This window comes from Xiphophorus couchianus, chromosome 10, assembly GCF_001444195.1.
Source record: "Xiphophorus couchianus chromosome 10, X_couchianus-1.0, whole genome shotgun sequence".
NCBI classification, from domain to species: domain Eukaryota; kingdom Metazoa; phylum Chordata; class Actinopteri; order Cyprinodontiformes; family Poeciliidae; genus Xiphophorus; species Xiphophorus couchianus.
Window position 1 is genome coordinate 2,387,384 of NC_040237.1, and position 12,225 is coordinate 2,399,608.

Here is a 12,225-nt window from a genome sequence, read left to right on the forward strand (position 1 = left end):
TAAGTATAGTTCTAAGAGTATAAAAAATAAAAAATACGCATGTCTTACTTAAAACGTATAATTTCATAAATAGTTTTTTCAAATTTGACTGAAAACATATAAAAAATCTAAAATGTTAGTATAAATTGATTAAAATATATGAATTTGTATATATGTAATGCATAAATACAAACTATAAGCAGCATGTGAATCGAGAAAATTAAAGTTTTCACTATATCCACAAAGTAACAACTTCCGGATGTGACGTCACCATTGTTTTCGAAAAAGCGGCGGTTTGGGTTTTTAGCATCTAATAATGAGGTAAATGGATAGCTTTTCACCACAAAACGTTTTCCAGGACCATAACTAAACGTAAGTGTGCAGTCTTGTTTAGTAATTCCCCGTGTGTATGTTTGAATGTGAAGCCGTGTTTCAAGTTGAGACGTTTTTCGTCTGTACTGAGAGCAAAGCTAAGCTAGCTAAGGTCAGCTAAAGCTCGCGAGTCAATGCGCTGCGCTGTTGTAGTTTGTAAAATAAAGTTCAGAAGATAGAGGTTGAGATGTAATTCTCGATTGATTAGAAGAAAATCCTCCCAGATTGACCACTGAGGAGAAAGCAGATGAACAGTCAGCAGTAACTAATAGTTATTCTAGATAGGAGGAAAGATTAGAACTGGACATTTATAATCTTACTCAAAAAGGTGCAGTAGAGCTTTAAAATGTGCTATTTCCGCCCCCCTTGTCATTGTAAATGTGGGTTTGTCAAATTAAATGGTTATTTGAATATTATTATTACTCATTTTCAAAATGCTGTCGTTTATATAAATGTGTATTTGAAAATTGCATAATGATATCTGTCGTATTCCTTTAAATTTAAACTTTTCTTGTTAATATTCTGTTCAGCAGGGAAACTGATAAATCAAAAGGGGAAAAAAATGTTTTCCAAGTTCAGTTATTGAGTTTGGACAAGATACCAAACTGATTAAGCTCCAGGAACATCTACTAGATTTAGTTTTAGTGTTATTCTTAGCGTTGTGTATCATTTGTCATGGTACATTTCGTGTCGTTGTAAGTTTTATCTTTCTCACGGTAAATTCCAATTAGTAATATTTAAACCCCCAAAACTGTCCTTGTTGTCGAGTTTGATAGTTTCACCATTTTATCTTTTTTTTTTTCAATAAAAGCATCAATAAATGCCGGTAAATTTGAAAATAGAGTTACTGATACAAAGTACACTTCTTTATGTGGCTGCATCCTTTTGGTTATTTTGACCATTTCTCATTTTCTGCAAATAAAAACTACATTTTTGCTTGGAATTTCAGACATGTTGCCAGTAGTTCATATAATGAAAGAACAATGTTCATTTTACTCAAACATATAAGAAGTAAAATCAGAGAAGCTGATCATTTCAAGTGGTTTCTTAATTTTCTCCAGAGCTGTAGCTACTTAAGAGATGTAATAAAAAGTTCTTATTGTTATCAGAATGGAACTGCAATATATTGTGATAAAACCTTAAGTCCATATTGCCCAACTCTAACTCCAAGTATGGGACTATGAATGGAAATTAGCATTTTGCTAAACATTGTACGTTTATTAATGTGCACTGTCCTGTTTAAATAATCAATAAAGTATTTATGCATTTACTCTTTGCACTTCAAATTGGACCATACATAATTGACATGGGCCTATGAAAACAGTAACTGAGAAGAACAGTCATTCATCCAGCGGCCCGTCGTGTTTTAGAGTTAAAAAAATGTTTAAAGTTGACAGGAAATTTGAAAATATAACTTAATTATGTGTTATTGAAAGATTGGAAGATTAATACCTGAACACCAATTATAAAGTCTTAAAAAATGCAAACATTTAAAAAAAAAAAAACTTAAGTAAATAAGCAATACTAAGCCTGGTGGGGGCACAAGTAAAGCCCGCCAGGCTTATAATACTCCAAGGGAAACGCTGTTTGTATTTTTCTCAGGTTTCATATTACACTTTTTAGTCAATGTTTTACATTCAATCTAAATTGTTGCGGTGAACTCCTTTGCAGCGCTTCGGCCATGCAGCCTCAGCAGTCTGCAAAGGAGCGAGGGCTTCTCGGCCGACTCTGTGCTGGAGACAAGAAACTGGAGGGGAAGACCTTCTACCTCGACAATGTGAAGAAACGCTCAACCACCTTGCTGCTGGAGGCCATTCCTCTGTTAGGAGGGGTAAGCATGTATGAAAATCCTATAGGAGCAGATGCGGGGAAAAATGCACCAGTTTATTTTATAAAACTTCCCATCCCAGCAGAAACTGATGTTCTGTTTTTTTTCCTTCTGAAGAAGGTTGAGAGCTTCCTGCATAAAGATGTCACCTTTGTTGTGACTGGAAGCCAGGAGAGTCTAAAAGACGACAAGAAAGGTGAAGAAAAACGGACAAACGATGGAAGCCAGCATCTGATGAAGAAGCCGGATAATTGCCTCAACAAAGACAAACAGCCACCAGTGAATCCTCGACTGGGGGTAAAATATTCCTCTAACCTCCAAACAAACTCTAGCATGAAATCCAGTTTGCAAATGTATTCATAACTTTTAAAAATTGGGCTAAACCAGTAATGTTTGATGTATTCTGGGTGTTACGGGATAGAACAACACGAAGTAGCACATAATTATGATGTAGAAAGAGAGAAAAAATTACAAATACAAATCTACACTTGTGTTATATCTTTACTTTTATATTGTAAGCATGTTATATATTCATTTATTTATTTTTCTGTCATTTTTAATTGATCCATGCGCAAGTCAAAAAATAAAAACCACACACACAATGCTGAAAAAACAAAACAAGTACAGAAATAAAAAAAAAACTTCTATCTTAAATTTCTATCAATAGCAAGAACATAAAGCGTAGACTAAAAAAATAGTTGTTGGATCTTATCTTCACTTTTTTAAATACATAAAGCATCATCAAAATCAAAGCAGCAGAATCTATATAATGTATATTTTTCTAAAGTCTGTAGACAAATTCATAAAAGAAAACATAATCAAACATTATTTTATTTGTTTAGCAAGTGATTTTTATAATTGTTTTTTATTTAAATAGTGAAAAACCTCATAACAATTATTCCACACCTGAAACCCTCTGATTGTTTGTAATATTCATTCTTACCTTTAGTTTTTTTTTTAAAATAAATCCCTCTCTCTTAAATCTAAATAATTTTTTCCATTTTTAGAGCTTTGATTAAAAATGCATTCTTCACTTTTCAGAGTTTTTTTTTTTTTTTTTTAAAAGAAAACCATGTTTTCTTTTCCCCCATTTTACATTTATGTCCCCGTTTGTGTTGATTTATCGCATAAAATCGCTACAAAACAAACTGAAGCTTGTGATTGTACCATTAAAATAAACAGTAAACATGTTGCTACTTTACTGCACTTGTGAGCTGATTTTGTCTCCTTAGGCTTGTGGCAGCCGAGGGAAGGCTCTTCTTGAAAAAGCTATGTGCAACAACGTAAGTAAACAAAACTCAAATAAATTTTTAAAAACAGTTATTTGTGTAAAGTGTTGAATTTTGAGCTTATTTCTGCTCGGTGTTTTCTGCAGGAGCGGCAGCAGAGGAGCAGCGTGTTGTCCAATGCACGATCATGGGGGGTCAAGATATTGTATGTGGACGGTATCCTTTTAGTGGCGGAAACATGCAGTACTCGGCGCTTACAGCAGGTGGCGCCACAATCTGTTGCATCACACAGCTAAAGCAGTCTGTTACGTCAGTAAATGTCTTACATTCTTGAATTTATCCTCCATGTAAACCTAAAAACATGCATAAATTGGATTTCTTGAATGTGAAATATTATTGTTTTCCAGTTGTTCTGTGGATTTTCACCTTTAAAGGAAATAGTTGATCACAAAAATGTGTCTGTGTTGCTAAAATCTGATAGTTTTTTGTCCCTTAATTTGATGCCAGATGTCCTTTTATATCTGAAGCATTTGAGTCGAGAGAGCTTCAGCACTAAACCCAAAAGGCCTGAAGTAAGAATCAGATTTATAAAAAATTATAATAAAACTTTTAGATTTCATACAAGTACACTGAAAACAATTGTTCATGTATTTTTAATAGGCTGTTATAGCAGAAACCTGTCTAAATGTGTTTTAAAGTTTGAATACTGATACATTTTTGTTCATATTTATGTAGAAGACATCCACCAAACAAAGTGTGCCTACTGTCAAAGGTTAGTATCTGTTTTCCAGTTTCATATGTCTACTCCATACTAGTTAATGTAATATTTTCTGATTGTTCTTATCACAGCTACTGCTTTACGAACTCCGTATCTTAAAATTGAAGACTCAAACCGGTGAGTTTCTCCTTTCGTTTAGTCCATCTATAAATATATATTCAAATACACTAGAATAGAATTAAAAAGTGTATTTTTCTCAAAGGAAAAACATTGGGAAGTCAAGTGAAATTATCTGGAAACAAAAGTAATATTATGTTTTTCACTGACATGGTGCATTTCACTCTAATTATCTTTCCTAATTTAATAGAAATAAAATGTACCTTTTTCTAAAAGGAAAAAATAAATAAATAGGATTTTGTAAATATTTTACCGACACCCCATTTGTATTTTTTCATTTTGAAAAACAAAAAAGATTAAAGTGAAATTATGTTGAGACATAAGTAAATTGTGTTGAAATTAAAGTAGTTAAAAATTATATTTTTCCCAAGAATAAAAATTTTTCACCAACCTCCTTTTATTATTTTCAATTAAAGACAAAAAAATTTCCTCAAAAATATTTTTTAGGAAATCAAGTTAAATTATGTTGAAGCAAAAGCAACTAAAAAGTGTATTTTTCTAAAAATAAATAAATACATTTGGAAATACTTTATATCTTAATTAAAAAAAAAAGATCCTAAAAACATTTTTGAGGAAAATGTAGTGAAATTATGCGGAAACCAAAGTAAAATTGGGTTTTTCTCTGCTCTTGCGTCCTTCAGTCAGGCTGCTTTTCACTCCAACTGACTTTCCTAATTGAACTCGTTAAAAGGTCTCATCATGTAACGTGACAAATGGACCCCCGGAGGATCCGCTCCCCAGGAGGTCGCCGCTGAGGCATGTTCGATTTCTTTTGATGAGGCTCTGCAGGCTCTGCTGTGCATTCCTGCAGGGGATCTCCATGTGTGAACACATCCTTTCATTTGGTCTCTCGTTAAGTAATTGAAGTGCTCTGGTTAATGTCTGGAAAGCGATCCTATTAGATCTGGAAGCCCAGCTGGGGCCAGATGAGCCATCACATACAAACCACTTTTTTTTTTCTTGTTCCTCTAATGAATAGAAATATTTTGTTATGGAATAATTAGAATTATTTCATAACAAATTCCATAGGAATGCACCGATCCACATTTTCCTCTATCTGAGGTTTAGTGCTGAACTGACTTAAAATTTTCCTTTTTTTTTTTTTAATCACAGGTATAAATGTACTGAATTACAAACATAAAACATGTACAAACAACACAACTTTAATTAGTTCTGTCTGTGCAATTAGGAGTATAGCATTAAAATAAATTATAAAGACACTAAAACTGACAAAAACAATAGGTTATCTAGAAATAAAATGCAACAAACTTTCTTCCAAATGGTTCAGAAAGTGCAAATAGAACTTCCAAATTTTATTTAAAATAAATAATAAAGCATAATAGATCAATCTTTAATAAATACAAGTCCAAGCATGTATTTAAAGTTGTATTTTGTGTTTTCTTTTGCAACAAAACCAGGAAGTACAAGCCTCTGCACATGCAGTCTGTGGCTTTTCCTTCTCTGTACTTCTTGGGTCGATTCAGTCCCTTCGAATCTCCTCCTCCTCCTCTATTTGGGCAAGGAAATGATAAAAAGAGGTTTGTTCATCTGCCCCTCAGACATAAATTGCTAACCAAGTCCCGTTAGTTTTTGGTGTTTATCTTAGTTTTTATTTGTAATTAGGGAAAATAAAGTTGAAAACAACTCAAAGGAAAAATCTCCGACCCAGCTGAGCTGCAACCCGTCTCCTTGGCGGCCGCGCAGAAAAGACGCTTCCTACTGCGAATGTTGTCATGAAACGTTTGCGAATCTGGAGGAGGTGGGAGTCTTTCTTTTTTGTTTGTTTCTATTTTTATGTTTTTTACAGCTTTCATCGTTTTTTGCTGTTGTAGCATTTACAGTCGGATGCACACCGTTCGTTTGTGCTTGACCCTTCGAACTACAAATCCGTGGATCAGATTGTGGCTGAGATGCTTCCAGGATTCGACCCAAACCCACCTCAGCAACCAGAACAAAGGTATTACCTCATAGTTTGTAAGGTTTACCAATATTTACAGCACTGTGTAAAAATACCTACTTGATTTTAAACCTTTTTGCTGTGTTTATTGGGTATTTTCATGTGATGGACCAATATACATTGGTGCATAATTGTGGAAAAAAAAGTGGAAGGAAAATGCAGCATTTTTACCGAATAATAATAGAGAAAATGTTACATAGATTTGTTTTCCTCTGTAGTCCTTAAATAAAATAGAATAGAATCTACTTATTTTTCTCTATATCTCTGTAAAGGAATATAAAAGAAACATTTCTCGCAGGAAGCCTGCTGCAATAATCAATTAATCACATCATGAATAAAATCAATAATTTCCATTCTGATTATTAGTATTCTTTTGAAAGGAAATTTTGTTTGCAAAAACTTCATAATGCATTTTATTTACGTATTATTTTTGTTTCATTTTTATTTATTGTTTTTGGTTGTTGTTTTATTTTTGATGTTTAAGATGAGAGCTTGTTTTAATTCATCATGCGATTAATTGATTATTGTGACAGACTTGGCTATCAGTGCTTTTCGTTTCACTTCATAATCCTCCAGTACTTTGTGTTGCCCTGATAAATAAAACCACAGAAATCTAGATTGACATTTGCACTTGTAATGGATCAAATGTTCAACAGGTATGAATAGTTTTGTGCGACAAAGTATTGGGGACATACCGAGAGAAAAACAGAAACGTAAATTATGAGAATGAAGTTGAAATAATATGAGAATGAATTTGTAAATGTACTTTTTCGTCAGACTTTATTCTCATAATATAACGACTTCGTTTCTGAACGACTTTTTACTCGCAATCCGAATTAATTATTGTAATATCATGACTTTATTCTAATAATACTATGAGTTCCAGTGTTTCCCCCAGTGTATTATAAGCCTGGCGGGCCACCAGACTTTAATTGTGCTCCCACCAGGCTCAGCATTGCTTATTTATTCAGTCTGTTTAAAATGTTTGCATTTTTTAAAGATTTTATAGTTGGTGTCCAGGTATTACTCTTCCAATCTTTCAATAGTACATAATTACCAAGAGATATTTTAAAATTTCCTGTCAACTTTAAACATTTTTTAACTCAAAAACACGATGGGCCGCCTTAGCGCCCAACCACCGGGCTTATCAAGTTTTCTGGGGGAGACCTTGACTTTATTCTCATAGATTTATTTTTTTAGTGTGGCCTTAATACGGTCTTACTTTTGCAAGACACAGTAGACATTTTTAAACCACAGTTCTTCAGTTTTCCTCAAATATTCTCTGTTTTTATTTTTTCTCCTTCAGAGCGCTGACTCCTCTGCCTGTCGATGAACTAGAACTTTGTACTGATTCTGAAGTGGAGGACGTTGTTCAGGACCTCAAAAGAGACGATTCTAACCAAGCAGATTTAAAATTTACAAGCCGAAACGTTTCTTCTGACCCGACTGACAACCACTCCGCTCACGTTCAGCCTGAGGCGTCCAGCCCAACGATGCCTGTCCTCACCATTGAACCTCTGGACCAACAGCTGGATACTTCCTGTCCGGACGCTCCATGTCTCCTCCCAGATCCGTACTCCCTGCCGCCGGTTCTCAGCCCACAGGTTCCCCACTCCCACAGCATCATGGATCCACACAGCCCATACCCAGAACCCCCCATTCTCAGTCCTCAGCAGTTTAACTCAGAGGAAACCCATGGATTACAGACTTATGGGTCAGCACTTCCACTGCCTTCGTTACTACCTGTGTTTTCAGATGGTTTGGAGGAAGAAAAGGGTCTAAAGATTCCCACTCAGCCTTTGAGTAGACAGAGTTCATTCCCTCGATTGTCCGCCACGGTACCAAACCCCAGGAAGCGCTGCAGGTCGGCAAGCCCTGAACACAGGAGCAGCAAGAGGAGGAAGAACGGATGCTTCCTGTTGAAACCACAAACTGACAACATGGCGAACGCTGTGGATCGCTTATCATTTGATCCAGTACGACGATGTTTCCCTGAGACGCTCGGCTCGTTTTCCGTCTCTGCCGCTCAGAATTTCACTCCAACTCTGTTTCAAATGGATTCAGCAACTCCAGTTGTGATCTCAAATCGAGACTCTGAGTGTTCGCATCCACACTCTACCTCTGAGTGCATCGAGCCGGCGCTCATCCCAGACCTGGCAACGTGCGCCGTGGAGTCGTCAGACTCCGACTGGGACCGCGGCCTTCTGTCGGCGCCGGCACTGCCGGCGAGCGGCGGGCTCGACAAGGAGCTGCTCCACCGGCCGTGTCCCTGGATGCACGACAGCAGCTACGAGTCGCATCTGCACACCGTCCTGCAGCCGCCGGCGCCGCTGTGCGGCGAGGACGTCGACCCGGCAACGTTTTCCAGAACTGTGGTGCAGATTGTTGAGGTTCAGCATTGAGTTTTTGGGTTTTAAAGTTTTGTTTTTAGTAACTGGATGGATTTGATGAAATGTCAAATGTTTTTACACTGAATAAATATTTAAGATTTAATGTTTCATGAGTTTATAAAGTTGCTGTTTTAAAGGTGCGACGTAACATTTCTTATTAATGCCTCTTTGGAAGTACTGAATTTTATGATTTAAAACTTTTTTCTTTCTTTCTTCTTTTTAGAGCTTGGTGATAAACCAATTTTATCAATTAAACAAATTTTTGGTTTTGAAAATTTTATTTTTGAAAAATATTCAGTAATTTCTTTTTTACAACAGAGTATTAGGGTCACTAAGAAAGTAAAAATAAATTACCAGAATAAAATTGAAGTAGAAATAATACAAGGAAAGCCGTAGTATTACCAAAATAGTCATAAAATTTATGAATTCATTTTGTAATTATTACAACCTTATTCTCATAATATTGAGTTTAATCTGGAAATATTATGTCTATTTTATTTCAACTGTATTCTCAAATATTATGACTTTATTCTTTAAATTTTGACTTTATCGCTACAACTTTATTTTTGTAATATTACCAATTCTCGTAGTATTACAATTTGATTCTTGTATTATTTTGACTTTACTTTTGTGGGACTTTACTCTCGCAATTTTACTTTATTCTCGAAATATAACTACTGTGCATTTACAACTTTATTCTTGTATTATTTAAACTTTGTTATCATAATATTGCAGCTTTAGTCTCGTAATATTATGAATTTTTCTCAAAATTTGGACCTTCTCGTAACTTTATTTTATTTTAAATCTTAATATGGCCCTAATACTCCATCACACTTTTTAAAATTTATTTATGTATTTAAAAAAAAAATTTTTAAATAAATAAATTAAGATTGTAAATGGGCTCTCTGACGATAAAAAGTCAGATTTTATTGTTAATATCGCCCAGGCCTTTCTTCCTGGTTCTCTCTGCAGTTTGGACCCTCATGTGAGGTTCGGTTTGTTTTGCTGACTGCAGTCGTTCAGTATTTCTATCCGGGAACGCGCAGTGGTTTGGAGAAGTTAATGAGGCCGCTTTCTGAAAGGGCAGGCAGGCATTACTCAATTACTGTAAGTGCTGCGCCTGGATCCGATCCCACATGAGACGTGGACGGTCCAACAGGCGAGGCGTTCACACGGCTGACGACACAAACTGTCAGATTAATGTCATCTGAAGGTGGGCCACAGGATATTTCACAGTTCTGTGCTGGATTTTTTTTATTTTTTTAGTTTAGTTGTTCTCCAGGTTAAATCTAATTTAAAAATTGTACAGTGTCTTTTTTTAAAATAAATGTTTTTAAGCCACAAAGGCGTTTATTTGCCCTTCAACTAAGCAAATGCTGACGTTTGTTGGAGCGAAATAGGAGGTGAAAGGAAAGGCAGCTGCAGGTCGATGCGTCCTGTTGGCTCATCTGACCAACTTCCTGCTGCCATCAACAATATTTGGTATTTAATATCAACAATATTTGGTATTTAATCGCCATTTTCTGAGTCCAAAGTCTATAACTTTCCAGATCTGAAGGGATGGGAATGTATTGTGAAAAAATTATCATATGAATTTTGATTTATTGTCGTCTCAATAAATTTAAATTAATGTTAAATCAAAAAACAAAGTATTATCAAAAAATGTATTTTTACTATTTTCGCCACTTCCAAATACAAGTACATTTGAGTTAGGTACATTTACGAGAGTAATCTTTTTGGGAAAAACTTTGTGTAGTACTTTTACTGCTCTGTACTTTTTAATTTTACTTGAGGAAATGCTTGAAGAAATTTCATTGTATTTTCTAGAACCTACATTTATATCAGCAGCATAAGCAAAGTATAAAATTTTGATGCAAAAGTCGAAAATGTACGAGTAAAACCTAAGGAATTTTGAGTCTAATCTCAAAATTTTAATTTTTTCCCCAGCAAATTTTCAACTGATCAATTTCTTACTTCAATTTAATTTCTGAGATTAGTCTCAAAATTCCTGAATTTTTTTTTTCCAAGTTAGATTTAGATTTTCCAAACTCAGAAATTTTCTTGTTTTTTGGCCTTAATATGTGATGTAAAATGTAAAATTTTATTGCAAAAGTCAAAGTCGAAAATATACAAGTAAACACTAAAACTGTCTCAAAGAAACTTGGGAATTTTTTCATTTTTATTCTAGAAAATTTTAAACTTATGAAACTGAGGAGTTTCCTTGTTTTTCTTTGAAAATTCTGAGATTAATCTCAAAATTCCTCAGGTTTTTTTTTCAAGCTAAATTTCTACTTTTAGCTTGAAAGAAATTTCTTGTTTTTTCTAGAAAATTTCTGCGATTGATTTTAAAATTATAATTTTTTTCCCAGCAAATTTTCAAGCGATTAAACTCAGACATGTCTTTGCTTTTTCTTGAAATCTTCTGATATTACTTTAAAATGTTGATATTTTTCCAGCAAATTTTCAACAGATCAAACTCAGAAATTTCCCACGTTTTTTCTAGAAAATTTCATAAATTAACCTCAAAATTTTAGATTTTTTATTCTAGCAAATTTTCAACTTATCATACTCAGAAATGACCTCTTTTTTAATATAATTTCTGTAATTAATCTAAAAATTTCTTAGATTTTTGTCGGATATTTACTCTTCCTTTTTCTCTCTTGATATTCAGATTGGCATGTCCTCTCTACCTCTGGTTGCTATGGTAATTTGGTGCTTTTGTTTTGGTGAATCAGTTCATCCGGGATGTTCTGGTCAAGCCCACCTTTTTGTCAATCACATTTAGGTGATTGTAGCTTCAGACCCATCAGGGCTCATCTCTCCACGCAGGGAGGGGGGAGAGCACGTAAAGCCCCACGTGCTTCGTCTCTCCAAGCTCCTCGCGCGGACTCCTGCTCTCTCGAAGCAGCCGACACGCGCGCGTAAAGCCAGACAGGTGCGTTTTTAGGAAACCCCATCCGCGTGTTTTCACCCCGCGCACCGTGGGGACGGTCTCTGCGAAATGCGGGCGTCGCGTTTAAGAGAAGAGGAAAGCAGCGGTCGTGTTCAGCATCAGTCCCGCCGCGCTCCTCTCGGCTCCTGTCGGGTCATCTAACGTCGCAGCTCCGAGGAAATCACTGGGACTATGTGAGCATCATGATCTCTGTGAGATGCCTGCTGTTCGCCGCAGTCTGTGCGAGGTACGCCGAGACAGGTAAAAACGTGGATTTATTTTCTTTACCCACAATTTTTGCACATACATCTAATTAAAAAACGGAGATAAATGGGCTGTTTGGGGTAGTTTTTCATTATGCTTTATCCTCCAAGCAGGTGTGGGGGAATGGGTGAGGTTGCCCTCTGCAGAGGAGGTCGTCCAACCCAAGCGGCTCTTGCAGCAGATCCACTCAGAGGAGGAGCTGCTGCACGGTCACCTGGACACCCGGGTCAGAAACCTGCCAGATGGCATTCAGCAGGTGAGCTTTAGACTCATATATGTTTTAACACCCCCACAGTTTTGCTCAAAAGCTGTGCTACCAATCTGAATGTGCAGTGAAACTGATATGAGCGCATACATCTATGTAAACAAACAATAATTT

General features: G+C 35.6%; 2 protein-coding genes across 7 annotated transcripts in view; both read left to right on the plus strand.

Moving 5' to 3' along the window:
- The first annotated feature begins 221 nt into the window (after nt 1-221).
- On the plus strand, nt 222-8,758 carry dbf4b (DBF4B-CDC7 kinase regulatory subunit). 2 transcript variants are annotated; one of them, XM_028030273.1, is made up of 12 exons: nt 222-351; nt 2,023-2,182; nt 2,297-2,476; nt 3,412-3,462; nt 3,555-3,624; nt 3,916-3,980; nt 4,144-4,180; nt 4,258-4,303; nt 5,722-5,841; nt 5,927-6,062; nt 6,136-6,260; nt 7,564-8,758. In XM_028030273.1, exons 2-12 carry the CDS (start codon nt 2,033-2,035, stop codon nt 8,660-8,662), a joined length of 2,079 nt encoding a protein of 692 aa, XP_027886074.1. In that variant the 5' UTR covers nt 222-351; nt 2,023-2,032; the 3' UTR covers nt 8,663-8,758. The 2 variants fall into 2 exon arrangements, with proteins under 2 accessions (XP_027886074.1, XP_027886075.1); XM_028030274.1 differs by having other exon boundaries at nt 7,567-8,758.
- Nucleotides 8,759-11,301: 2,543 nt separating this feature from the next.
- The window catches only part of adam11 (ADAM metallopeptidase domain 11), a 32,811-nt gene continuing 31,887 nt past the window's right edge, over nt 11,302-12,225 (plus strand). For 3 of the 5 annotated variants that reach the window (XM_028030163.1, XM_028030160.1, XM_028030162.1), the window contains exons 1-2: nt 11,302-11,843; nt 11,957-12,102. In XM_028030163.1, coding sequence (XP_027885964.1) covers nt 11,786-11,843; nt 11,957-12,102 — 204 coding nt within the window. In that variant the 5' untranslated portion in view covers nt 11,302-11,785. The remainder of the gene's footprint in view (nt 11,844-11,956; nt 12,103-12,225) is intronic. The other 2 variants (XM_028030161.1, XM_028030164.1) reach the window with 2 other exon arrangements.